We start from the raw sequence: 27504 nt of genomic DNA, 5'->3' as shown, positions 1-27504 counted from the left end.
AGCTAGGTCAGGGCGGCTCCGTGGCCTCAGGCCGTGCCCCGCCGGAGACCCGAGCTGCATGGGACCTGTCCAGAGCCCGTCTGGGTGGTGCGGTTGCCCCCCGGGCGCTCGGGGGCCTGGCCACCCCACGGCACCCACCTCCCCGGGGCTCCCACACCTGAGCTGCAGGGTGTCCCCTGGGGAGGGACAACAGCCACCCTGCCTGCCACGCAGATCTGCGCCTTTGCGGGCAGCCCGCACCTGAGGAGGGCCTGGGCCGGACAGCAAGCCTGTCCTCCCTAATTTAGCCCCGCTGGCTCCCTCCTGCACCCCTTCCCATGCTGGCCCCCCGACTTTCCTCTCCCACCCCTCTCCTCAGGGAGTGTTAGGGGCTTCAAAGAGCCGGGAGCATGTGGAAGTGATTAGACCCGAAGAGGAGGCTGGCGGGAGCCCGTGCCCCGCGGCCACTGCGCTCAGACAGGCGGCCAGGCAGCGAACGCCTGGGGCCGCTGGGGTCCTCACAGGAGGGGTGATTAACGGTGTCAGTGAGGTCAAGTCGGCGGCTCAGGGAGGACACCTGTCTGTGCCTCTGTTCACAAGAGGGAGGTCCCGGCAAGCGGCATCCCCCAGGTCCACGCGGGTCCAGACCGGCTGCAGAATCGATGAGCCCAGGGTGGGGAGCTGCAGGCAGGGCGCGGTGGGGTCCCTTTCTGGAGAAAGGATGACAGAAGCACCCCGAGAGAAGCTCACACCTTTATTCCCGCTCAGGGTGGGGAGGGGTCCTGCAGCTGGCAGACAGGGCACCTCCAGGCTGGTGGCTCTCACCTCTTGCCGGCTGCAATGCCAACACCAACGTGACCCGAGGGCCCCGGGTCGGCGGGCAGCCCCTCCCTCCGCTGCTCCAAGATGACCCGAGGGCCTCCCCGTCGGCAGGCAGCCCCTCCCTCCGCTGCACCCTGCCACGGTACCTGGCAGCTTCAGCCACTTGGGCACCTTGCCCAGATCCCTCTTGACCGGCTGGGCCGTCTCGGGGCGGGATTCGGGGAGCCCCACCGCCCCTGCCTCAGCCGTTGGCTCCAAGTCACGGGGTGCAGGGTCAGGGGCTGGCATCGGGGGCGGGGCCCCAGCAGCCCTGGGCATGCACCTGGGGGGCAGGAGGCCGAGATGCAGGAGGGCCGACGCGCTACAGCAGGGACTCGCCCCTCCCCACCGCGGGCACTCACCTGGCCACCAGCAAGTCAGCCGCAGACGGGGAGACGGTGCGTTCCAGCAGCCTGGGCTCCAGGAAGAGGCCTGCGGGACACCCAGCCCACCTCAGGCCATGGAGGGCCCCCCTCCCCCTGCTGCTGCTCTGCTCCGGGAGGGGACGCGGCCTGGGAATAGGGTACTGGGCACACATCTCCCTCCCGGACCTCCTCCCCGCCCACCTGTTGGCTCCTCAGCTCCAAAGTGCACGAGGGCAGCAGGGAAGAGATCTGCCTGCAGGGAGAACAGAAGGGGGCTCGGGGCATCAGGTGGGCACCGTGGGCAGAGGCCGCAGCGGGTGGGCAGGGCGGGCTGCATCCACTTTCGTGGTGGCCTCTTGGGGGCTGCATGGGAAGCTAAGTGGCACACACCGGGCCCAGGGCTCTGCCGACCAGGGCCACGCCCCAGCCAGGTCCCCACCGCAAGCGCAGTCCGCTGCCCTGCTCCCGGGAACTGCCCCCCACCCCGCCCGGCTCTACTGGGTCCCGCTGTGCCACCCCCCACCCCCAGCACGAGCCGGGCTGGCTGTGAGACCACAGGGGTCCCTCCGGGAGCCAGCCCCAACACCAGCAGGACGTTCTCACGGCACATGCATTCGGCATTCCTGATGACCCAAGGGAACAGGCCTAGAAGCCCCCACCCTCAGCGGAGCCTGTAAGAGGCCGACGGGTCAGGGGAGATGAAAACAGATACACGGGACTGGTGTGGAGGAAGAGAACAGGCAGTGTTGCTCAGAGGACCCAGAGCGCGGGGGTCTGTGCAGCAGCTGGTGGGCTGCCGTCAGGGGGAGGGGGAGCCCCCATACCCGCTGAGCGGGGGCCCCTCGGCCGGCCCAGGCCCAGGCATGGCGAGCGGGGGCTCTTGGAGCCAAGGCGCTTTGGAAGTCCTGGGCGGGGAGGTACCGGGTCAGCTACCTTTGAGTGTCTGCCACCCAGAACCCCAAAGCTCAGGCTCGAGGTCCCTGACTCAGCACCGGGCGGTCACCTGGAAGTGACTGGTGTGGAGCCCTGGCCACAGGGAGGGCACCGCACCGGGGCCCCCACACCCTGCCCTGGGCGTCCAGGAACTGCCTCTCCAGAGTCTCCTCCCACGGGGGGTAGTGGTGCGGGGCTCTCGCTCAGGTGCAGGACAGGGATGGGTCACATAGGCCCTGACGTGCTCCCTGGAGGCAGGGGCTAACCTGAGGTGCAGATTCAGGGCCGCCCACAAAGGGGCCCCACGGTCTACCGCTCCGGTCTCCGTACCCGAGGACCATGGCTGCAAGCCCCAAAGCTGGCCAGAGGGCCTGGTCCTCAGCCCTCAGTGGAAAGGGCAGCCACAGGTGAGAGCGCCCCCTCTGCTCTCCGGGAGGAAGTTTCAAAGGCCAAGCCTGGGGACGCCGAGACCGAGACCAAGGCCAAAGACGGGGCTGATGCGAAGGCCCCATCACTCTGTCAGGACACCTGGGGTCACAGGGACAGCCTGTGGGGCTTACAGGGGGCTGCCCCAGGGCCTGGGAGGCACAGAAGCTGGGGGCGGGGGGGGGGGGCAGAGACAATAGGGCTCCGAGCTTCCCCAGGAGCCCCAGCCTGACCGGACCCTGACTTGGCTGACCTCCCAGGCACCTGGACCGCTCTCGGCACATTCCCGTTTCACAAGACCCCGCCGGAACCCACCAGGCAGGACAGCCGGGGCCGTGGAGCTGAAAGCCCTGAAGGACCCCTCTCACCCAGCTGGGAGTCCTTCGGGCCCTTGGGGCAACTCCTCCTGAACGCAGCCTCCCTGCCTCCCCGCTCAGCACCCACCAGAAGCATCCCACTCGCTTGCTCGCGTCTCTGTGATCCCAACCAGACAAAGGGTGAAGGGACAGCACAGGAGGCCGCTGTGACTGCCAGGAAGGAGTCTATGCCTCTGTTCAGGCTGAGGTCTACGCAGCTCACGGCAGTCTTCAGGACCGGCTAAGGCTGCTACTCGGGCCCTAAGCGAGGTGGTGGGAGAGACGCCGGGGCCCAGGGCAGCACCAGGACTAAAGGAAGCCCATCTAATGGGCACTGGGGGCACCTGTGCCTGCCAACCGCAACCCCCCCCCCCCATCCTCCCAGGCCTCGTCCTCAGCCCCACCTCTCCCGGCACTCAGTGTCCTGGCCCAGTGGCCAAAAGGGGCAGCTGGGCCACCGTCCCTCTCACCTACCCCAAGCTGCCACTCTCTGGAGCTTGGGACCGGCCTCCCGGCAGCCTCCCAGGCAGCCAGCAGCCGGAGCACAGCCGTGCCAGGGACATGAAAGCCGGCGGCTTCCGCGCCCACGCCCGCTCACCCACACGAGGGAGGAAGGCTTCCTTCCCCAAGCCCTGCCAGCTCTCTGATGGCGGGCGGGCGGGGACGCCACCCCGCGCGGAGGCCCCCGCAGCTCCAGGCTGAGCTGACAGATGAAAGGAGACAGCTGCTGGTAGCAGGGGGCAGGGTGTCACCAGGAATCAGGCCGCTTGGACAGAACAGACAGCACCCCAGGGCGACTAATCGGGGCGCGGGTGGGGGGGGGGCAGGACCGGCGTTGGTCCCCCTCCATTCCAAAGCATCTCCTAAATTCAATGTTTATCAACAGGCTGGCCAGCGAGGGAGGGAGGCAAGGTGGGAGGGCGGGTTGGAGGAAGAGGCCCAGTGCCTCTGGGGCTCCCGGGGGCTGAGAAAGGGGAGCTGGGGGGGGGGGCGGCACAGCTCCCTGCTCCCGCCTGCCCTGACTTCACCCCGACTCCTTTCCTCGGAGAGCTTCCAGCCCCTGCCCCGCCCTCCTGACAATGGTGGCAGCCCCAGGCAGCAAGCACACCCCCTCGGCCCAACTCAGACCTCTGCAGGGCCTGCCAGCCACTTAACAAGGGCCGGCCTCTGTTACTAATTAAAATATCTGAAAAGACTTTGAAGAGGAAACCATTAGGCCAGAGGGCTGGGGAGGCCCCAGGCTACGCTCCCAGGGGCAAAGGGACGGGACATTCCTCCCGGCTCTGGAAGGCAGCCCAGCAGGGCACAGGATCAACACTCCTCACCTTACCTTCAGGAGCTCTGGGGGCCGTGGGGAGGGTCGGCCGAAGCAGACACCAGCTAGCGGGGAGGGCGCATCAAGGCCCTGCCAGCAGAGGCAGGGAAACAGGCCGGGCAGCCGGGTGCCACACTAGCCCCACGGCTGCCACCCCAGGGGACCTGCCACAGGCGGGTGAGGCCCCTGACCCTCCATCCGCCCCCGCCAGCCCCTTCTCACCCAGACCCCGGGGCAGGATGCAGGCGGTCCCGGCTCGGGAAGGCTGGCAGCCAGCCGGGTAGGCCCATCCCCGCCAGGGCAGGAAGCGGGGGAGGCTGGAAAGGCCCGGCACCAGCTTCAGAGGCGCTCGTCTCCCTCTGGTGCCCCCCCCCCAACGTCTACAGAGCCAGCCCGGCCACACCTGCACCCCTGGCCCCCCGCATCCCCGCCAGGGTGCCAGTACCTGAAAGAGGGTCAGCCTGTGGTCATCCAGGATGGTTTTTGGAGGAGTGATGACTGTGAAAAGATAAGTGTCTGGGCCCAGAGCCACCTCGCCCCCCACCCATCCCCGGACCCCCACAGGAGGACAGGCCTGAGGGGGAGGGGCAGGCCCCGGGCCCACGGCCTTAGCTGGGGTATCTCCAAGGAGCCCCCTCAGCTTGTAGCCCTCTGCCCGCCTCTCTGCTACTACTACGACCCGGGCAAGGGGCTTGGGGGTGGGTGACCTAGGGCGGGCCCACCTACGAGGAGCCCCAGCCCCACACAACTCCCCGCGAAGCCCAGTGGTCTGACCCCTCCCTACCGAGACGCCCTTGGGAGGGGAGGTCAGGGAGAGGGGGCAGGGCAGGGTTGCTGAGGGGGCAAAAGCCAACCTCCCCTCGCCTTTCCCCTCTCCTCGGACTCGTCCTCAGACACCAGCGGGGCTTACACGGTAGGCGGGCTACTGCATGACCAGCCCAGCCCACCCCACGATGTTGTTTTCTAGAGGAAAATCTCTCCAAGCCCCAGCTGGGACGGGTCGGGGGTCACCGAGATCCGGACGTTGCCGGGACGTGTCCAGCAGGAGGACTCACACAAATAGAAGGGCAGCTCAGGATTCCCCAGGTGGCTTCTCACGAAGTCCCGCAGATCCCCCACTGGAGGAGGGAGGACGGGATTAAGCCGAGAGGCCCCATGGGACGGGCACGGGCCGCGTTCTGGGACGGGACCAGCCACGTCCCGCTCCTGTGCAGAGCCCCCTACACCCCATGGGACGGGCAGCCCCGGGCAGCTCAGCCGCCTCCACCCCAGGGGTGAAAAGCCAAGCATGGTCCTTCCACGGGACTCTGAGACCCTCAGCCTGGCTAGGCCCCAGCTTGCTGCGGGAGCATCCCTCCCTTTCCCACTCACCCTGCCCACCACCTAATCCCGAGCTCTGCTCTATGGGGGCCCCGGGTACAAAGTTTTGGTTACACAGCATCCCAGGGACCGTGGGGGCCTGCCTGCCGCCCTCACTGACCTGGGCACAGGTCACCAAGGAGGTCGCTGACCTCATTCAGAACTGGCAGCGTTGCTGCCTTCCTTCCAGGGGAGCCGCAGCTCCAAGCCAGAGACTCCCACGTTAGGGGGGCGGGGGCCCACCCTTCCTCTGGGTACCCCTCCGTCACACCCGTGCCCTGAACAGGTGGGCGCGCGGGGGCACCACCAGGCTGGCCAGGTACACATCCGACACGAGCTGGCCCCCCGGCCCCGTGCCCACACCCCCAACACGCTCTGCAAGCTCACAGGCTGCCCCACAGACACAACCAACAACCCGGAAACGCCCGTCTCCCCCAGAGGCCCAGCAGCCGCAGTCCCATGGCCTGGAAGGAAGCCAGGCGGGACTCAGAGGGCCCCCCCCCCCGAGACACCCCGGTGGGGCCACTGACCTGTCTCATTAGGGCGGAAAAAGCCCTGCAGGATGTAGCGGTCAGGGAACAGGACCCTCAGGACCACCTGGGTCAGGACAAGGCAACTTGTCGGCAGGAACGGCCAAAGTCCCCATCGGCTGTACCCCGGGCCCACGATGGCCGGTCCCCCAACCCGGGCCAGAAGACACCAGGCCCAGGGCGGGTGGAAGTGCCAGCCAGCACCCGCTCCCGGCTGTCCCCACCATGCTACTGGCCAGGGCTGTGGCCTCAGCTCACTGTACCGCGGGCTGCACACGAGGACTGGTCAAGCCCCACCACGCGCGTTTGTAAAAACACGTCAGCGTGTTTTCATCACGAACAGGGCTGACTGGTTACGAACCGTGGCCTTGCAAGCCTGCAATGAGGCGGTGACCACAGCCAGCGGCGTGGTCAGACGCCCCCCGAGCCCTTCTACGCACCTTGGGGTACCGCTCCAGCTTCTCCCTCTTCTGAGCCTCCCTGAAAGCCTTGGTCACTAAGGGCGCTTCCTCCAGGCGCTTCCTGCAGGGGGTGGCGAGTCTGCGTGTGAAGGTCGGGGGTCTCCCTGGCCAGCCAGCGAGGAGGACCCACACCCACCACCCCCGGGGCTCTGCGGGACCAGGAGGCGCCGACAGAGCTGGGGCACACCCACCGCTCGCTCCTGAGCTGGGCCAGGCGCCTCCTCACGTCGTCCACGGTCACCTCGAAGAACTCATCCGGCAGCTCCGCAGGGCAAGCCTGGAGTAGCTCTCCCAGGTCCGGGTGGCACACCACGGGGTCCCGATCCACCGGCTGGGTGGGCAGAGGGCTCGGCTGCCGCAGGCCCCCAGGAGCCTGGTCTCCTGACTCCAGGCCCCACAGCTGGAGCCAAGCCCATACCCTCACCGGCCCCACCTGTCAGCCCGTGACCGGGGCCAGGTGTCCAGGACTGGAGACCCTCCTTCCATGCCTCCTGCTCAGGTACACTGACATGGAGACCCCCATTCACCAGCAGGGCACGCGGCCCTGGAGTCTTGGCTCAGCCAGGCCAGGCAGGCACCCTCACTGCCGGGGGGCTTGGGGGTTGGGGTGACAGGCTCCCCTAGTAGCTACTCGGCTCACTTCCCGTCTCTGTGGGAGCCCCAGCACCGAGAGGCCTCGGGAGCTGCCAGTTACCAGGGTCCCCCGAATAGAGAGCAAACTCAGGGAACAGCGCCCCGGGCGAGGCCACATCGGGGGCTCCACAAGAGGGCAGGGGAAGTGACAGCCCCCAAATTAGAGGTTTGGCAAAAACCTGCCAGCCACTGGCCACGTGGCCAGGCTGACCCCCCCTCCCCTCCCTAGGGGAGCAGCCCAGCCCACCCTCTGACCACCCTGGGGACGCAGAAAGGGACGGCATCACTCCTAATTGGCAGCAGCGACGATGGAAATTGCGAGGCAGGGCTCGCTTGGCCGGAGGCGCCTCCGGGTGGGTAATTGCCAGTGTGACCCCTCTCGGCGCCAAGGCGGCCTTGGAGCCGGGCCCGACCGAGCCGCGCAGGTCCCAGCCCTCTGGCCCTGCCCCTGTGGGGGAACCTCACCTCTTCTCCACACCCAGGCACGGGCCGGGCAGGCTCTAGGAGCACACCTCCCCAGAGGTCCCTCCTGAGAGCCCTCTACACGGTCCAGCCTGCCCCGAAGGCCAGACCCACCGCCCGGGGGACGACCATGCTCAGGCCAGTCGAGGGCTAGGGCCGCCCAGCATCTGGGGACCAGCGCACCTGCTGGGCGTCTCCGGGGCTAACTCCCCAGCCACACGTGAGGACTGTCGGCCCGGGCAGTCTCAGGTCGAGTGCCCAGCGACGCCACGCCTCGTGATACGGCTCTCCCCCGCTGAAGGAGGGGGGGGGGGCTCTCACCAGGAAGCCCCCCCTGACCTTGAAGCACCGGGGCAGAGCAGCCAGGCAGGGCTGGCCAGAGCCTGGGTAGCAGGGCCCGTAGGTGGCTGGCTGAGGCCCCGGGGGGCTGCCCTTCGCAGCCACAGGATCTTGTGCCACTGTGGGCAGTCTTCACCAGAGCTTTTTATAACAAGATGCCAGGCGCCAGGCTGCCCCCCACAGCCACGGCGCCTGCATTCCAGAAGGGCCAAGAGCCGGCCGGGGCGCCTGGGGCAGGGTGTTGGGGGGAGCGAGGGCAGGACGCGGATAGGCCTGAGCCAGGAACCGCCAGTGCACGAGCGCCAGGCCCCCAGGCACTCAAGCACGAAGCCTGCAGGCTAATGAGCAGCTCTAAGGCCACCGTGTCACAGTCTCTCCCTTGGAGGACCCAGCCCTGGGCATGAGTTGGCCCGAGAATCCCGCAGTCCGGGGCACCGAACGGAGTCTGAGCGCTTCCCCTGCGGGAAAGCCGGCCCCAGGGAGCCCTGCCCACTCGGGCCTCCCCTCCTCCAGGCACTTCCGGGGCACAGCCTGGGGCACCCAAAAGGACTGCAGGCCCCCGGCAGTGCCGATGAGCCCAAGGCCCACAGCACGCTCCGCAGACCGCTCCCAGAATGGGGGACACAGAGGACACCAGCCACCGGCTTCGTGCCGCTCGGGGCTTTCGGTCAGAAAATAAACCTGACAAAATCCCTCTCAGTGTTGGATTTACCCTTGATTCCTTCTCTCCTCCGGCGTCTCACTCTGCTCCGAAAACCTATCTGGTCAAGCAGAAGCCAAAAGCTGGGAACGAGCCACCCAGCAGAGCCCGGGGCCAGACCTCCTGAGTCTCAGGGCGGCCAGCATGTCCTGGCCCAGGAGGCCCTGGCCCGCGAGAACGGACCAAAGTACGATCCCACTGTCAAATGATGGAGGGAGAAGCCGGGGGGCTTCGAATACCTCCCCTTGGCCTTCCCCAGGAGAGCATTTCCCCCGCAGACAGGAGGGGCCGGCGGGGACGGGGAGGCGCAGTGGGGCTGGGGAGGCCAGAGCGGGGCGGACTCCAGGCTGAGCCCTCGTCCTGCTCACGGCCGACGCTCGGCCAGCAAGCCGCCCTCCTCTGCTGTTCCCTGGTCCCAGCAGTTATACGCACGGCTCCCATCCGAGGAGGGTTTACGGATGTTTCTAGACAGAGAGTGCAGCTCTGAGATGAGACATCCTCAGGGAGAAAGCGTACGTGGCGACAAGTGTGACGGGGGCTGTGGCCCTCACCTTCAGCATGGGGCGCCAAGCTCCCAGGCGCTGGCTGAGGGCCGTGGGGGCCAGGAGAAGCTGCTGGGGCCACAGGCTCGGGGGCTGAGAACAATGGAGCCCAGAACCTTCTCAGGAACCCTGACAGCTGGCCTTCAGGGCCCGAATCTCCAGGTCAGCTCCAGAGGCCGCGGGGGAGCCATGCAGAGGACAGCGGCTCCAAAGAGTATGACATCACTGGGCCCGGGTCACCCTTGCAGAGGTGCTGGTTGCCCACCTCATGGGCTCAAGGCCTGACCCGTCTTCCTCACCCCTACCCCTTATCCTGGAAGTGCCTGGGGAGGGGCCGGGCAGAACGATGGGGGCACAGCCCGAGGGCCGAGGGTCTGTCCCGAGTGTGCGTGACAGACGGGACAACTGAGGTGCAGGTGTGACCCTGAGGGAGGAGGTGCCGACGCGCCCCAGCCCAGGGCTCTCCTGTCTGGCAAACGCAGGACCCGGCAGGTTCTAGGACTTGGCCTCCACCCAGGGTCCTACAGACAAGACGACGTCCGGAAAAGGACAACGGAGGACAGGTCAGAGAACATAAAGCTGTCCGCACAGCCGCTAACGCTGGCCAGGCGCCCCTGCAGTGGGTGACCGCCCAGCTCCCCGGCCACACGGAAAGCGCCCTGCTTCGCCAGGACGGGTCGAGTGAGGGAGACTGCAGAGGGGGCCGAGGGGGCCTCACCCACCCCCAGCCCCACGCCAGGCTCAGCGCGGCTGAAGGCTCAGCGCGGCTGAAGGCCCAGCCCGGCACCAGGCATGGAGGGCCAGGCGGGCCGGGCGCCAGCCTCCAGCAGCTGCCTCCCCGGTGGCAGAGCGGCCACTATGCACACGGGTCCCCTCCTGTCGGAAGTGGCCTTGCCGCGGCTGAGGGTTCATTTTCTTGACAGTAATTTTCCGGGACGCGATGACACACAGAGAAAAAATGTAAAAACTATTTGGGGGTGACCTCAACCCCAGATTTTCCAGCTTTCCCGCGAGGGCTCTTGGTTTTCTCCCCGCTCCCGGCCCAGACTGTCCTCTGACAATGGTCTTTGGTCAGAGGGAATGTGAAGCGTCTCCCCTTGAGGCTTGGAGCTTAAATGAATCCGTACACAGGGCCGCGGGCCAAACCTCCCGAGTTACTCACAGAGCCGGCGCCCTCCGCCCTCCGCAGGGCCGAGCCAGCGCAAGGCCAGGCCTGGTCCCGGCGGGGCTGCTCGAGGGAACCGCCGAGGACACCCGAGGCCGCGGGCAGGCGGTGCCTTCCCGGGGCCGCCCACCCTGAGCACAAGAAATGGGGGGACGGGCCGAGGCTCCCACACGCCCGTGGCGTGACCAGACGCTCGCCACCGCGAAGGAGGCGCACAAACGCCCCACGGTACGGAGATACACAAATGTAAGGTGCGGTGCGGGGTCCCCTCCGCCTCCCAGCTGCCCCTGGGAGGACACGCGGCCCGAGGTCAGCAGGTACAGGGGGGCGGACGCCCACGCGGTGGGGACACACGTGCCACGCCAGAGGACCGGGAACGGTCCCACAGAGAGCGCCCCTCGGGTCCATTCAGGATGGGGGCCTGCCAACGAAGCCCCCCCGCCCATCCACAGAAGGCCACCTGGCCCTGCCGGAGCTCTGGGGACCAGGGCACCCCGTGTACCCATTCCCCACTACGGTTCGAAGGCCGGCATCTCCCCCCCACATTCAGCTGTGGCAGAGACGGCTGGAGGGCCCTTGGCAGCCCTCGAAACCACCGCAAGACTGGGCCAGCACCTTCCGGGCCGCCGCCCCATCTGCCGACCAACCTCAGCGGCGTTCCCGTTAAGGCCGCCGCTGTGCCTCTGGGGACAGCTGGGCCCCTGGGCTGCTGCCGGAGCCCGGGGCGGCCACAGCACCGAACGCACACGCCGGACGCAGGCTCGAACCGTGCCCTGGACCCACACGCGGGGGACAGTGGGGTGTGCTCAGGGGAGGATGCTAGGAGAGGCGCCCCAGCACGAGAGGAGGGGGGCCTGCTCGGACCCCCAGGCCCTGGCTGGGCTCCTCCCAGCCCCACGTGCTCTCGCTCAACCTGCCCATAAAGCAGGGGGCAGGGCCAGCCAGGGCCAGGGACGGCTGCCTGGAGACGCAGGTAGGAAGCCCCAAGGAGGCACCAAGGAGGCACCAAGGAGACACCAAGGAAGCCCCAGGTCCGCCTCTGAGGGCGGAGAGTCAGGCAAGGGAAGACTGCTGCCAGCCGCCTGTCCTGCCCGGGGCATCGGGGCCTTTGATCAGAGACCCCTGGACGGGCTGGGGGTGGGGGGCGCCTGCTGGGATTGTGGCCCAGCCGCGCACAGGGCTGTGGGGCGGCCTCCTGGGCCGGCGGAAGGACTTCAAAGGACAGGCCAGGGGCCGCCGGGCAGCCCCAGCCTCTCCCCGAGCCCGGCTCTGATGGCCAGTAAAACTACCTTCTAATAATTAATGTTCTGACATCAAAGGCAAGAGCCGCCCGGGTCTGTAAACCATCCCAGTTCTCAGCCGAGGACCTGCCTATATTTTATCCTGTCTCTTCTGACTCTTTATTTAAATCCAAAACCACACACAGGCAAAACATTAATGGAAAACTTGGAAACTCGTTTTGATTACCAAAGTGTACCTTTGAAGTTCCCCCAAAAGTTCTGTTTTGTTCCCTTCTGCCCTCCCCCCCAGGGCTGACGTGGCCGGCCAGCCCTCCGGGTGTGGGGCTGTTAGTGACAGGAGGCACGAGGCGGGCGGGCAAGCCGTGGGGGACGCTCCACAATCAACCAGCTGCTGGGGCCCCCAGATCAAAGGCACACGCTGCTGGCGGCCAGGCGCACCCTGCCTGGGACCTCTCCTGCCTGGGGGCCCCAGGTTCAGTGCTTGGGGGTACACTGGGATCCTGTGCCCAGACAGTCACCCGCTACAGGACAGCATAAGCCAGCACCCGCCCCCTGCCCCCCAGGCGCCCACAGGGCCATGCGCGGCTTCGTAAGGGACCCAGAGAGCCAGGGCGTGCCTGGGCCGAGCCAGCCGTCCACAAGCCCCACGCACCAGTCCTCTGTGACTTCAGGATGGGAGAAAGGGACAGCCCGCCCTGGCCCCAGCGTCCAGCTCCCAAACCCAGAGATCCCCAGGAAGAGCAGGCCCACAGGGAGTCAGAACCCCAGGATGCGCTCACCCCAACCACACGGGTCTGCTTTTGGCCACTGATTCTGGGCCCAAGTCACAAAGGCCAGGAGAGCGGGGACTGCGGATGGGTTTCTAACACGGCCCAAATATCAGCACAAGGGCCAGGGCGGACGTCCGTGAGCCTCGGGACTGGCTCGGCCCCCATCCACTCAGGTGAGCAAGCCCCAGCCTCCCGGCCCTCTGAAAGGACGCAGGCTCGATCCTGTGGCCGAGCCGTCCCCCGCCCACGACCCCCCCAAGCACAGGTGCCTCTGCCCCTCCGTCCTCCCCAGCTGTGCGGCCTGGAAGAACGACAAGGGCCCCAGAGGAGACAGGAACGCAGGCAGGGGTGCCAGGGCCCCACGATGCCCACGGGATGCTCTGCTTATGAACGACACACACTACAAACGCTAACCCTCCACTGAAACGCTAACTCCCACCAACAGAGAAGCTAGCAGGGACGCAGAGCATCACAACTAGACGGGTCCCTGCAACGCAAGGATGGCTCGGCGGGGAATCAACCCCAAACCTCGCCAGATGAACGCGCCGGAGGAGGAGGCCCGCCCCGCACACCGGCTAGCAGCAGCAGACGGAGGGGACTACCAGCGCCACAGCCGCCTGCGAGGCGGTACCAGCCAGGGCCCGGGGCCCAGGCACAGGGTGCGGGACGACGGCTCCGAGGCACGCAGGGCGGGAGCGTCGGAGGCCCGCACACGGACAGAGAAGCCACCAGGCAGGTGGGCTCTCCCAGCTGTGACGCGGTCCCAGGGGCACGAGTTGGTCCAAACCCACCAGACCGAACATCTAAAACGGGCCCTCGGCGCAACTGATTTGAGGCCAAACAGAACCCGAACCACGGCTTCCCGGGAGAGCCGACCACGCGCCCTCCTGCCCGCCGGCCGTGGCCTGGGGCTCCTTACCGGCTCCGGCTCTGACCCGGGCTCCTGGCCAGGCCTCGACTTCTTCGGCTTGGAGGGGCCTCCCGGGCTGGAGAAGGACTTCGGCGGTTTGGCTGAAGGCGACGTCAGAGACCTGGCAGACCCGGACGAGCCCCCCAGTCGCTGTCCCCCACCTGAGAAAGGAACAAAGGGGGCGGGGGCAGGCTCCTTCGAGATCTGCTTCGCTGGAGCGTCCACGCGGCTGGCCCCCGAGGTGCCCACTTCATCCTGATGGCTCACGTCACCCTGGCTGAGCCCCACCGAATTCAGCGGGAGTAGAGGGCCGCCAGTGGCCTGGTCGGCCGACAGGGAGGGGGCCGGGCTCCCTGGGGTCTTGGTCCGGGAGACCCCAGGCTCCTGATTGCGTCGCTTCATGGCGAACCTGGGGGCGCAGACCCGGAAAGCAAGTGAAACGCCACACGGAGCCCTCCCTTTCCTGGGGCTCACGGCCCTGAGGGAGGTCCTCGGGCAAGGACCAAACCGGTTTCAGCGCCTTCCGCAGCTCCCACCCGGCTCGCCGTCCAGGGGCCACCACGCTGGCCGTACACAGCGACAAGCCACTCCCCGTGGCACCAAGCCCCCCAGGTCCCCGGGCAGGACGAGCCAGCAGGCAGTGGCCTCAGATCAAGGGGAGAGGACCAAGGTGGGGCACATCTTCTCTTTCACTTTTCCACCTTTTCTTTCAGACCCCACTCTCTTCACTGAACAAGACGGGAGGGCTCCCCCACCTGATGATGGCGCTGCCCCCGGTGAGACCTAGAGACTTGAGCGTCGTGCTCTGCAAGGAGGCTCTGCCGGTCACCTGTGAGGGGGAAGCAGGACTCGCTGACGGTGCTCACCCACCTGGCCGCCCAGACACGGGCACCGTGAGCCCCACCCGCCAAGCCCTCCTCACGCCAGCTCCCTCGGCCTGAGCGCAGGCACCACGGGGGCCCCCAGCCAGACACCTGAGCACATGCTCACTGGTCCGCGGCCTGGGTGGGCAGGCTCAGGCCGGAGTCAGCCACATCCGGCCCGCCGACCCCCTCCGTGGGCTGCCCCGACCACGACGGCCTCAACCCAGGCCCAGGTGCCCGGGGCCCCGTGGTCTGTCTCCTCTAGGGGAGGATGGGTCCCACCAGGTCCCTCCCACTAACAGCCCTGGGACCCCCGCCCTTCACGGCCCTGCGTCAGGGGACCTCGAACTGGGATAAATAAACCCCAGCATCCTCCCGGGGCCCCTTGGGGACAGTGGCCACCCCGGGCCAGAAAAGGGCACTTGGCCAGGCTCAAAACAAAAAGCCCCTGTGAGGCAGGGGACTAAGCAGCAGGAGGGTGCCCCCGTCTCGGACGGGCGGGTGGGGACGGGCAGGGCCCCGGAGCCGGGCTACGCCCGCACTATGCTGCCCTCGGTTTTGAAAAAGATCAAAACACGGAGCAAAGCAAATATTTATTAAAATGAAACCACTTTTGTGACTCTCGGGCTTTGAGAAACGCTGAGAAAACAAACAGGGCGTTGAGGAGGCTTGGGGAGCAGCCCGGGCGGCCCGTGGTTAGTGCCAGCGGAGCCGGCACTCCGCTTTTTTCCATGGAACACATCACGCTTTCAGAGGCCGTCTCCCCGCTCGCTGCTTTGAAGGCGGGTCTGAGAGAGTGAATTTTCCAGGTTGGAAAGTGGGGCCGGGCCCGTGTGGTGACTTGGGGCCGGGCGGGTGGGGCCGGGCCGCTCACCTACCTCGTCCCGCATGTACACACAGACCGGGCTCGCCTCGCTCAGCTGCTCCAGGCACTCCCTGCGGGGCGGGGGCAACGGAGACGTCACAGGCCAGCCGCAGGCACACCCGGTGCCCTCAGACGGCGCCCCCTGGGCACCCGGGCAGGACCCCGGGGCCGGGCCCACCCTGGCCGCCTCGGGGCCACCAGGAGGCGGCGGCCAGCGCCCGGCGGGGAGCCACCGGCCCAAAGGGCGTGGGGGTGTTTCCCAGCCTCGCAGCCCAGAGCAGCACCAGCCACCTCCCAGACAAGCCTCGGATCACGGTCAGCTGAGCAGGTCAACGACGAGAAAGGATCCCGGAGCCCTGGGAAGCCATCCTCTAAGAGGACTGCTGACCCCAGAGCCCCAGGAGCAGCTCAGGGCCTGCACCCACTAAGTGGACTCCAAGGAGAGAGGCCAGGCCCCCGAGGCCCTGAGCAAAGGCACGCTGCCCCCTCTGCCCAGACCCCCGGGGCAAGCGTGACCTCGGGCCGTGAGGCGGGAGGACAGGGCGGGGCCTCCCTGTGGAGCACACCCACTGGCCGCAGCCCAGCGGTCACACCGCACAGGGCTGGGCTCACAACAGCCACTGAAACCACAGTCACCAAAAAGCCGTGAAGGTGAAGACCGGGGCAGGGCACGGGTGCTGGCGCACAGGGCGATACAGGCGCCCCAGCCGCCGTCACACGCACAGGCTGGGCCAGGGCAACGCAGGGGCAAAGGCACCAGGTGTCCCCACCCCTCACCGCCGTCCTCCAGGTTGCCATGCCACCCTCCCCTCCGTCCTCCCTCCTCTCCTCGAGGCCGTGCTCACCGGTAAGATGGCAGCGGGCACCCACCTGCACCAGACCGAGCCACTGACGTAAACGGGACCCGCACACGGGAGGGAACAGGCCCCAGGAAGCACAGCTGCGCGCGCTCACAGGACAGCAGGACGCACACATGCTGCCCCCACCCCACCCCCCCACGCACCTGTGCACCACCACCTGTGCTAGGGGCCCTGTGCTGACCGTGGAGGTCAGGGGGCAAGCGGGCAGGCTGAGGCCTGGCTTTGGAGCCCTCCCACTGCAGGCGGCAGAGCGTGTCTCCTACACGTCACTGAAATAAGTCCTCACAGATACCCACTGGAGCCCACGCCTGCGGTGTCCTGTCCAGGCCCTCTCCCACGGGAAGGGCGAGTCGGAGGGGCAGGGCCCGCCAGAGCGGGAGGCCTGGGGTGACGTCAGGCCAGGCTGCGCGGCCCTACCAGGGCTCAGGGCTTCACGTGCAGGCTCGGCCGAGACGGCTCGGCAGCTGAGCTGGTGACCACAAGCAGCAGGGCCTCCAGCCGCACACGGACACTCTGAGCGCAAGGCTGCCTAGGCCCGTCCCCAAGACCCGTGGTCCCATCCTCTGGGTGGGTTTTTTTCTCTCTGTTCCTCCTGTTTGCTTTCCTCTGCCTGTTGCCCAGAGCTGGGACCCACAGTCCAGAGCTAGATGTTGGGACCCCTGGAGGAGTCCCTGCCCAAGCCTGACCAGCCCTCCCAACGTCCCCAAAGGAAGGTGGGAGGCCCATTAGCCCCCACGGAGCTCACCCGTGCTCTCCCCACACCCACGGCTGTGAAGAAGCCGGTCCCCGGAGGAGGCTGCCAGCCTCAACCAGAGCCACGCAGGAGGCTGGCCACAAAAGGTGTAATCTCACGTGCACAGCAGGGCCGGGGAGCACCCCTGCAGACCTGGGACTGGCCCAAGACTCAGTGAGCCCAGGCCTCAGAAAAATACAGGACCCCAAAAGTGTCGGTGACGTCCCCCGGCCAGCTCACGCACTTTTCTTACTGAAGACAAGACGGGGAAAGTGAAGGGACCTCAGCCAAGGACGGTGCGTTCCAGCAAACCAGATCCCAGGGCCAGCAAGGGCGAGTGGGCACATGGGGTCCCGGACCACCTGGACTCAGAAAACTGGCCACACGCTGGCTGGGCCGACGCCCACCAGGTCCGAGTGGGCCCTCGCTGCTCCTTCAGGAGCCCTGGCCAGGCATGCCGTCTCCAGGACCTTCCTCTGGCACCTGACGTCCTGGTGGGGACGGATGAGCGGAGCGGAACAGGAACGGTGCCCGGGGAAGGCCTGCTCATCTCTGTGCCCTCAAGGCCCCTGGACATCAAACGCCAGCCCGGCTTTGATGTGCAGCTCCTCCAGAGGGATCGGATTCCCATTCCCGTGTGGGGATCTGACGGAGAGGCCAGTAGACGTGCCAGGGGAGGGGTGCCGCGACGGCTTCCAGACCCCCCGGGCCAATGAGCGGGGTTCTCCCTCCAGAACAGCAGGCGGGGGGGGGGGGGTGTTCCAGAGCAGCAGACCTCGGCAGCCCCAGGACTCTCTTGGAGGGAGCTGGGCCCCCGACCCAGGCAGCACTGTCATTCAAGGCCGGGCGTCACACAGACCTTCCGCGGATGCCCGCCCGCCCCTCCTCGCACATCGCCTCGGTCGGCAGGACGGCTCTAGCCCCGCGGAAGATCTGCAAAGCCGCTCCCGCTTGGGCCACGGGCCGGCGGGGAGGGCCGGGCGGGGCAGAGACACCGTTGCTACTGGCTTCACTCGCCACAAACATGCTGTCCCCACGGACAGGGGATGTCTGTCCACCCAGGGCCAGCTCCTGGCAGGACGCCATGCGGGAGGCAAGCCAGACATCCGGACCCTTCTATTTACATCACCTATTTGGGACTGACAGAGCTGTGACTTCAGACTCGGCTGCCACGAGGAGGCAAGGCCACATCCCGAGGGGCCGGGCCACTCGTATCCCAACACGGAGATGAGGTCAGGGCCGCAGGGAGCCGCGGGGCCCCCTCCTCCAGGGCAGACCGAGCAAGGTCAGTTTCAAGAGGGAAGTTTCCTTTTCTTCCCAACGAAAGATGGGAGACGGTGCCCCAGAGCTCTGAACGAACACCCCGGCATCCACACCTCTGGCCGCCCGCAAGCTCTGGGGCGTGGCTCATGCACCCCCTCAGTGTGACCGCAGGCTGGTCCCCAAACTCGCGGGCAGCCCCTCTCGAGGATGTTCGAGGCCCTGCTGCTTTGACCAGTCAGACGCAGCACAGAGACAGAGCCACGGACTGGAGCAGGGGACACGGGGCACCAGGACAGAGCCCCTCTCCTGGCGACCCTCCCTGCAGCACGTGCCCAAGGAGGAGGTGGGGGGAGGGCCGGTCAGGCCAAGCAGAGGCGGCGGCGGCGACCAGGCCCACGTGGGCACTGAGCACGGACACGGCCGCAGCCGTAGGAAGGCCGGTCCAAGTGTGAGACGCGCCAGATGTCAAAGTTCTCCATCCAACAAAGAATGTAAAAATGTCTCATTTTCCCGTTAATCACATGTTCAAAGCACAGTACTTTGGGCACACTGGGTCAAGTCCGCCATAATCCTGAAATTAATTTCACCTGTTCTTTTGATGTGGCTACCAGAAAAGTCTGAATTACCTCTGCAGCCCACACGTGTGGCACATGTGGCACGTCCCGTGGCCGGTTAGGTGATCCAGATGCCGGCGGTCAGGGCAGAGCCACCGTCCACAGGAGCCACGACCTGACCCACAGTGGACCCAGGACACGGCTCCCTGCCAAGCCTGTAGCTCAGAGGCTTACCTCCTCCTGAAAAACCCGCTTCCCGCTCATCCTGTCCCGTGAAGACTTGGAATTCCCAGAGCTGCCTGCCCCCCCCCCCCGCCCCCGCCAGCACGGGAGCTGCCGTGAGTCCTGGCGCGTCGTCCCCGCTGCGCGAGGATCCATCCCGGGACCACGCACACGTCCGCACCAGCGGTGTCCCACAGCGGCAGGCGCAGCCCCTGCGAGGCCCTAGCTCGGCCCCACCAAGCCCCGCGAATCAGGCATGGGGCCGTGACTGTGGCCACAGATGCCACCTGCCCTCCCTTCTGTGGACCCTGCCGCGTGGTCAGTGGCGCCAGCTTCCCAGGAAAGCGCGAGCGGAGAAGCGCCCGCCCTGCCTGGAGCCGGTGGGACACAGATGGGGCAGCAGCCGCACGGCTGGGGCAAGGGTGCCGGGAGGAAACTTCTAGAGACGTTACGGTACCTTCGTAAGCAGCACGTAGAGGAGGCAAATTGCTCTGCTCCCACTCACACGCTTTCACGGACACCCCGCGGCCAACTGAAGCGACCTGAGGGGCCCAGCTCCTCCTGACGCCACCCAGCTTCTCCCAAGAGCGGTCTCCACTCCCCTGTTCCGCTCCTCACACTCCATCAACAGCTGACCCCACCGGCCGGTGCTGAAAGGCCAGTCCCAGAGCCCTCGGCACCCTCCACCGGTACCCTGTCTAGTTCCAGCCACCACCGGCCGGGGGACCAGAGCCTACGCATTGCCGCAGGGGACAGAATCCGTAGCAGGGGACTGGGGTCTTTTGGAAACACCGGTTTCCAGGTTTCCGACACCGTTCGGTTTTATTTGCACGTAAGTACTGCAGTCTCCTCTGGAGGCAGGTCCTCACGGCAGGGCGACCCGGCTGCCCAACTCTGAGCTACTCCTCGCCGCCAGCCCCAGCCTCGAGGGCAGGGAGCCGGTGCGTCCCTCCGTCAGGCGGGACTCTTGGCGCACGTGTCCAGCTCCTCCCGGGTGGACCCTGCCTGCCCTTCGGTGCGGTGGCCTCGGCAGCGTCCTCAGAGCACGTGCAAGGGGAGACCGTGCGACCTTTCAGGCCTAGACACCGCTTGGTTCCATCTACGCCTCTGATGTTCTGACAGATAATTCTAGGATAAACACTTTTCCTGCAGCAGGTGAAGGCACCGGTCAGCCGCCCTCCCGGTGGTGCTGCCGGGAGCCTGGGGCCTTTCCGCGGGCCTGCGGTGTCCCTTCGTCCGGCTCCAGTGCTCACAGCGCTGCACCGCAGTCTGGAAATGCAGCGTCCGGTCCTGGCACCGTTTTCCACTGCACTGCCACGATCCCCCCCACCCCGCCTCCCTCTTCCCTTTCCCGGAGCCAGCTGCCTGGGCCCCAGATCTACCTCTGCCTGTCCCATCCTGACGCTCAGCCGCCTGGCTCTGTCTCTTCCTCCCGCAGAGGAGGTGAGCTCCCTCCCGAGCCTCGGCCAAAACGGCCAGGACCCTGTACCCTCAATTCCAGGGGTGGCCGCCGATCAGCCCCGCCCTGGCGAGCCTCGGGCAACTGAGCAGGATGGTGGGTCCTCAGACCCACGAGCTTCCTCACGCGCAACAAGGATTGTGGCCGCTTGAGCCACGGTTGCGGCTGACCCATACGCCTCCCTACCTGCTTCCAAGGGCTCCTCCTGGTCTCTGCACTTGCCTGTTCAACCGCACCCAGCTCTCGTTCCACCTGCCTCTCCGTCCTGAGAACGCGAACAGAGGCTGTCACTCTGTCCCCGCAGTTCACGGTCTCCTCCTCATACGCCAGAAGCTTGCTCAGACATCTGGGCTCCGAGGGGCAGTGCAGTCGGCTGTCAGTGCCCAGGCAGTGATCCGGGGAGCCACCCACACCCCCTACAGTGGGAGCTGCGAGTGTTCAGGGGGGTCATGCTCCTCCAACAGCCTGAACAGTGAGGGCACCCCCGTCCAGAGAGCCCTGAGGCTCCACACCCGGGACCACCTCCAGGGCCAGCAGCATAAAGCGGAAGGCAGCTAAGGCCCCATGGCTCCTTACACCTCATCTTCCACCTGCCTTCCCACTCTAGCCTCCTTGCCCAGCCATCGTCCGCCTCACCCATGACCCAGTGCTGCCATCGCCCGGGCTCCGAGTAATACCTTTGTAAAATCCTCTCCTATCGTTTCAGTTGCCTTTTGGGAGGGAGAATGACACCTGTATTCCAGGAATTCTTCCTGTTCCTTGTTCCTGCCACAGGGCCTTTGCACTTGATGCCCCCTAGACCCAGAGGGCTCCCTCCAAGATCCTGGTACAGCTGCTCCTGAGACCTCCCCCGCCACCCAGAAAATGCTGCCCCACCACGTCCCGAGGTGCCCTGCCTCCTCCTTTGCGAAGTCTTCCTGTGGCTCTGCAGGACTGCCTGTTAGCTCCTCACAGAGCTCAGCTCTGCGAGGCCAGGCCCCGGCTCCCTGCTTCAGCCCCGCCAGGCCTGAGCCGGACGAATGAAAGGACAACGGAGAGACAGGTGCGGAGGCCTCATCTTCCCAGCAGCACGGAGCAGCAGCAGAGAGGGCAGGTGCCGGCGGCACAGGGCTCTGAGCTGCAGAAGCAGCCCCGCCCCCTCGGGAAAGCAAGACGGCAGGCGCCACGGGCGGCACAGGGCTCTGAGCTGCAGAAGCAGCCCCGCCCCCTCGGGAAAGCAAGACGGCAGGCGCCACGGGCGGCACAGGGCTCTGAGCTGCAGAAGCAGCCCCGCCCCCTCGGGGAAAGCAAGACGGCAGGCGCCACGGGCGGCACAGGGCTCTGAGCTGCAGAAGCAGCCCCGCCCCCTCGGGAAAGCAAGACGGCAGGCGCCACGGGCGGCACAGGGCTCTGAGCTGCAGAAGCAGCCCCGCCCCCTCGGGAAAGCAAGACGGCAGGCGCCACGGGCGGCACAGGGCTCTGAGCTGCAGAAGCAGCCCCGCCCCCTCGGGAAAGCAAGACGGCAGGCGCCACGGGCGGCACAGGGCTCTGAGCTGCAGAAGCAGCCCCGCCCCCTCGGGAAAGCAAGACGGCAGGCGCCACGGGCGGCACAGGGCTCTGAGCTGCAGAAGCAGCCCCGCCCCCTCGGGAAAGCAAGACGGCAGGCGCCACGGGCGGCACAGGGCTCTGAGCTGCAGAAGCAGCCCCGCCCCCTCGGGAAAGCAAGACGGCAGGCGCCACGGGCGGCACAGGGCTCTGAGCTGCAGAAGCAGCCCCGCCCCCTCGGGAAAGCAAGACGGAGGCGCCACGGGCGGCACAGGGCTCTGAGCTGCAGAAGCAGCCCCGCCCCTCGGGAAAGCAAGACGGCAGCGCCACGGGCGGCACCGGGCTCTGAGCTGCAGAAGCAGCCCCGCCCCCTCGGGAAAGCAAGACGGCAGGCGCCACGGGCGGCACAGGGCTCTGAGCTGCAGAAGCAGCCCCGCCCCCTCGGGAAAGCAAGACGGCAGGCGCCACGGGCGGCACAGTGAGGCGGCCCGCGGACTGCCGTCGGGCGTGCCACGTGCCTCTACTACCAAAGACCCCCGAGCAGGGGCTCCCCAGGAGCGCCCGCGGAGGACGTCGAGGCTGGCTGGAGGGGAGGCAGGCCCGGCCGCAGGGGCCCAGGCCCGTAGGAGCGGAGGGGAGCCCCCTGCTCTCGGCACAGCCGCCCCCACGGCCCCGTGGGAAGAAGGTCCGACACAGGAGACACGGGAAGAGGAAGCCCGCACGGGACGACGCCGGCGGGGAGCAGGAGTCCGGGTGCGGTGACGGCAGGGGCGGCGGGCACTGCAGTCAGACTAGATGGGCTTTCCTAGGCGACCCCGTCCCCGTGCGGGCCCAGAGTCCCCTCTGCCGCACAGACAAACCTCGGGGCCAGGCCCCGCTCTCCCGTCCTCACACCGCCCCTGACGGCAAGCAACTTGTCCGGGGCCACACAGTGACCACTGCGCCCTCCCACGGTCCCTTCTATGCCGCGGGCCAAGACCTTCAAAAGAGCACAAAGACTTCCATGCCAAAATGAAAGACACAAAAGTAAAACGCTACCACGTTGACGCATTCAGGACTGAGATTTAAACCATTAATCACCAGATGGAAACTGACACCTGTCAAGTATCAGTAACGGTTTCTTTTCAAACGTGACCCATTTTCCTAAGGAAGTTTTATACCTAAAGCCTCTGTCCACCGAGGAGCCCAGAAGCTCCCTGTTCCCCTCACCGCTCACCAAGCCCCCCACAAGGACAGAAGCATGGCTTTGTCTTCCGGGAGGGCAAGGCGCCACCGTCACGACAGGAAGCCCAGGAAAAAGGATGAGCTGTGGCGGCCAGCACCTGCTGGGGGCCGCTGATGAAGGCGGCCCCCTTATCTCAAACCCGTCCTCTCAGCAAGATCGGAGAGCCCTAAAGGCACACCCTCCGGCCGCGGCGAACCTCGGGCTGTGGCTCCAGACCAGCCCCGCCGACCCAGCAGCAGCCTCGCCATAGAGGGCAGAGCCCAGAAGCTGCTCGCTGACGCTCACCTGGTCTGTGCAAAATGGTTGAGAAGCTCCCAGAGCGTCTGGCCTGAACAGAAAGTGTCTTGCAACCTGGAGCCATCGTCCAGCTGCAGAGCGATGCGAACCTGAGGGGTGCAGATTGGGAAACCGAGTCAGGGAGAGAAGCAGCCGCCCAGGGCACAGGTCAGAGAGCACACGCCTCTCCTTCGGGGCCCCGGGATCCCGTGGGCGGCAGGACGCGGACTCCTGGGGGTAAGGAAGCGCTGTTCCCCCCCGCACACCCCACACACGTTCGTCGCTGTGTCTTCAGTCGTCACAGTTTGGGTTAACTTGTTCCGCAGAGACAAACGACAGGCGTGTTACGTCTTCTGAGCGTTTTTCACAAACGAACACACTGTTCTTGAAGCTCCGTGTGTAACAACTGTTGTGCCGAGTGGGGACGTCAGTCTACAGCCCCAGAAGACACTCCTTTCGGGTCCTTCCGCTGAGTGACACACACACCGGAGGATGCGTGCGCAGAGCCGGGGCGAGCATGTGTCCCTACGCCCACGAGCACCTCCGAGGCCCGTCTGTCACGGTGAGTGCTGGGTGCCCAGGCCTGCTTCCCTGCCACTTTGGCCAAGACACTCTTTTCTTCAAGCGCGCCTTTGCATGGAGTCCCGGTAACAGAGGACGAGCCGCTCTGTGTGAAAGCGCGAGAGAAGCTCCCTACCACCCCCCAGCAGCCCCAAGGAATCCCCAAGGGAAGTCAGGGTTCCTTCCACATGAAAAGAGGGGTGTTGGGGCCGGTCCCCGCCGCCCGACTCCTGATGGGCTCCGGAGTGCTAACTGATGTCCGCAGGCCCGAGCCGCCTTGTCTCTCGACAGGGATGAACCACCTCCCCTGCGGTGTCTGGGGGCTTGCAGAGATACACCAGCACTGTGGTTATTGTTTCCACCCACGGTGACTGTGCTGTCTTCTGCTCAATCTCTAGGTCCTGAGTAATTGATCTGGTAGGAAGCAGGAGGCCACGGTCCAAGACTCGGGCTGTGGTCCCAGCAAGGCCTGTGAGGAGGCCCAGGGTGAAGCCTGAGCCCCTGGGCCACGTGTGCTCCCGCCAGAAGCGAGGCTGCACCACGTCCACAGGAAACCACAGGCTCCGAGGTGCTTGGCTGACAGCACAGGTAGCCCCCCCCCCCCAAAAGATCAATTCAGAGCAGAGACCGAAAGACTCGTTTCCAATCAACCACCGACCCTGAGAAAGTGGTGAGGGTGTGAGGACACGAGCCTCGCCCGGCACATCCCTCCATTCACCGCCCCCTCCCCCAATCACTGCAACAGCTCGTCCCACCCGTTCAGCCTGCTACAGCATCCTGTCGTCCCAACAGCCCGGACTCGAGAGCCACAGGCAGCGCTGCCGGGCCCCTCCAGGGGAGCCACCTACCATGTTCTCGGGCCCCTCACGGCTCCGGGAGACAGGCACCATCTCAAGCTTGGCGTTATTGGGCAGGTTGGCAAATCTCCACTGGAGAGAGAGGTCAAGAACATTCCTCTGAAACCTGCAAAACAGGCCACAGCTCACGGGCTGCCCTGCAGATCCTAATACAGCCCAGCTTGCACACAGTGCCCAGCACAGCCCTGCTGGGAGCAGGGACTAAGCCGAGCGGTGTTCGCGTCCATGTGGCGATTCCCCAGCCAGTGCCCCCAAGGCTGCAGGAACAAGGTACAGCCTGCCAGCTTGCAGAGACAGAGTGGATGCCTGTCTGCAGCGGATCTTTCAAAGGAAAGGAAAAGTAGACACTGACTCAGCTTTGAGCTAACAAGGACAGAGCAAGAGGGAGAAACCAGAAATGGGTCACCCTCGTGGACAGACCAGGGGGCGCCCCAGCCCCCTCCCCAGGCATGAAGCAGCAGCAGGCCCAGAAGATGCAGAAAATAAAAACGCACCCCGGAGCTACTGAGGGGTGTATGTGCCTAGCTCTGCTCGGGAAAGTTCTAACCTGCTTCGGGCAGGTCGGGGAAACCAGAAAGAGCTCGAAGCTCTGTGAGTGGATGCCAGGGCACAGCCCGGAGCCTGGAGCGGGGCCCTGGGATTCTCAGTGGCAGCACAGGCTCTCCTCTGTCCGAGGTGAGGACAGCCACACCAAGACAAGTCACTAAGGGGAGAAGTTCCTCAGGTGGGACAGAAACCCACAGGCCACCAAGGAAGGGTGCTGATTCCTTTGTTGTTTTAGACCACTTGAGGGGCGCCTGGGTGGCTCGGTCGGTTAAGCGGCCGACTTCGGCTCAAGTCAGGATCTCGCAGTCCGTGAGTTCAAGCCCCGCGTCGGGCTCTGGCTGATAGCTCGGAGCCTGGAGCCTGTTTCAGATTCTGTGTCTCCCTCTCTCTGACCCTCCCCCGTTCATGCTCTGTCTCTCTCTGTCTCAAAAATAAATGTTAAAAAAAAAATTTTTTTTAATAAAAAAAAAGAAAATAGACCACTTGAGAACGTGCCAAGAGCCCTCTCCTTAGAAACACGCCCGCACACTAAGACCCAGGCACGCAACTCCAGGGCACTGCGAGGCCGCCAGGACCCACAAAGTTGTTTGCGGGGGAAAGTTTGCAGGTTTGCCCACATCTGCACGACCACTTCCTCTTCCCTCAGAGCCCCACCAAGAACAGATACAAACAAACACACGGAAACCCTCCGCAGAGACCCCTAAAAAGACACATCCACATCCTAACCCCCAAAACCCATGAATGGGACCTTACTTGGAAATAGGAACTTTGCAGATAAAACTGAGTTAGGGATCTCGAGATGAGGTCATCCTGGATTTGGGTGGGCCCTAAATCCAATGACAAGTGTCCTTATAAGAGACAGAAGAGGAAAAGACACACGACACACAGGGAGAAGGCCACGTGAGGAGGAGGAAGAGGCCGAGTGCAGCCACAAACCAGGGAGCAGCTGGAGGCCCCGGAAGCTGGGACAGGGAAGGAAGCTGCTCTCTTAGAGCCTCAGAGGGAGTGTGGCCCTGCCCCACACCTGGACTTGGGGTTTCTGTGAGACAGTAGGTTTCTGCTGGTTTACGCCCCCAGGCAGGGTCCTGGGAGGGGCGGATGGCCCGGACAGACCAGGACCGGACCCTAGCACACTCACTTCAGATCGTACTCGCTGGGGTTGAAGTTCTGCCGCTGGCATGTGTCCTCCAGAACCTAGGAGTCAGACGACAGGACTGTGAGCCACTGGGTCTGGCCTGGTGACTTGGTCTGCAGGCACAGAGTCCAACTCTTGATTAACTGGCTTCCAGGCCAAGCCTAGTACAAACCACATGAGGGACTGTCCACTCAACGGATCCACACGCCTCACCTGCAACCCGTGTTCACTCTCCCTCTCCTCACTGGGCCTGCCTTGTCACCCAGCTCCCGGGACAGCCTCCACCCTGGGTCTCCAACAGCCCACCGTCACAGACCTTTCCCTCCGCACTTTGGGACACTCGCCCCACGCAGAGAGAGTAAAGTTCAAATTTGGGCCCCACTGCCTGCAGTGCTTCACCGTCCTCTCCATGAGCCACCCGCACACACGGCCAGCGCAGGTGGGTCTTGGGGCGCCCGTCTGGCCCGGGAGATCCCCGCTTCCGGGCCCGGCAGACACACTGAGTTACTCGGGTCGGCTCAGACCGCCACCGCCCCACAATGGGGGCTCCTCCCGGCAGACCGTTGGGCGAGCACTGGCCCCCGAACCGCGGGGCCCGATAAGCCTTTTTAACGCAACAGCTGCCCCGGAGGGAAGTGCAGCGAGTGACTCAGCAAATCGGTTTCCAGACGCCACGGCCGCACATCCAATGGACACCTGGCCGGAGGACGCCCCAGGATGGGGACACGGCTCGAGGCTCTGCGGCGGACTCGGAGGGGTGGAAGGACGTGCCTCCCCCGACTCCAGCCAGCCAGACCCCGGCCCCCGCTGGGACCCGCGGAGTCCCGGAGGCAGGAGCCCGGGGCTGAAGGGGGCGGGCCCGCCGCGCCAGAAGGAAGCTCATTGGCCCCCGAAGGCCCCGCCCCCGAAGGCCCCGCCCCCGCAGCGCTCCAGAGCCAACCGCAGGAGCGGACCCGGCGCCGCGCCCCCGCCGCCCGCCGCCCCCACCCGCCGCCGCCGCCGCCGCCGCCGCCGCCGCCGCCGCCGCACCTGCAGCAGCACGGTGCTCGGCGTCACCTTCACCGTGTGGCGCCGCCCGTTCGGAGCCAGCACCGACACCGCGGAGCCCCCGCCGCCTGCTGGGGCCGCCATCTTCCGCTCACGTGATCCGCCGCCGCCGGCTCGGCGTCAAACCACTTTATCGCCAACAGCCCGGACGCAGAGCCACGCGGCCG

The 27504-nt window shown here is 66.0% G+C and overlaps 1 protein-coding gene across 11 annotated transcripts; it reads right to left on the bottom strand.

The window, feature by feature from the left end:
- Positions 1-352: 352 nt before the first annotated feature.
- Positions 353-27504, bottom strand: ASPSCR1 (ASPSCR1 tether for SLC2A4, UBX domain containing). Of its 11 annotated transcripts, none has more exons than XM_030295305.1 (17): positions 27320-27504; positions 26294-26349; positions 24601-24715; positions 23201-23301; positions 15089-15146; positions 14103-14176; positions 13357-13756; positions 6777-6916; positions 6565-6646; positions 6125-6191; positions 5291-5353; positions 4681-4733; positions 4458-4552; positions 1407-1458; positions 1203-1272; positions 948-1123; positions 723-814 (listed from the first exon to the last, which is right to left on the bottom strand). In XM_030295305.1, the coding sequence occupies exons 1-16, from the start codon at positions 27419-27421 to the stop codon at positions 957-959; spliced, it is 1695 nt and encodes a 564-aa protein (XP_030151165.1). In that variant the 5' UTR covers positions 27422-27504; the 3' UTR covers positions 723-814; positions 948-956. The 11 variants fall into 11 exon arrangements, with proteins under 11 accessions (XP_030151173.1, XP_030151163.1, XP_030151168.1 ...); XM_030295306.1 differs by having other exon boundaries at positions 789-870; positions 924-1123; XM_030295313.1 differs by lacking the exons at positions 723-814; positions 4458-4552 and adding an exon at positions 353-689 and having other exon boundaries at positions 27320-27503.

Source organism: Lynx canadensis, chromosome E1, assembly GCF_007474595.2.
Source record: "Lynx canadensis isolate LIC74 chromosome E1, mLynCan4.pri.v2, whole genome shotgun sequence".
NCBI lineage: Eukaryota > Metazoa > Chordata > Mammalia > Carnivora > Felidae > Lynx > Lynx canadensis.
Note: the sequence above shows the minus strand (reverse complement) of the source record. Positions and strands in the feature narration are given on the sequence as shown.

Coding starts and splice junctions, on each gene's coding strand:
- ASPSCR1 (XM_030295303.1), bottom strand. CDS start 27,421: ATGGCGGCCCCAGCAGGCGGCGGGGGCTCCGCGGTGTCGGTGCTGGCT. Junction 15,147..23,200: donor AACCATTTTGCACAGACCAG/GTGAGCGTCAGC, acceptor CCCGCCCCGCAG/GGAGTGCCTGGAGCAGCTGA. Junction 871..923: donor CGTGGCAGGGTGCAGCGGAG/GGAGGGGCTGCC, acceptor GGAGCAGCGGAG/GGAGGGGCTGCCCGCCGACC.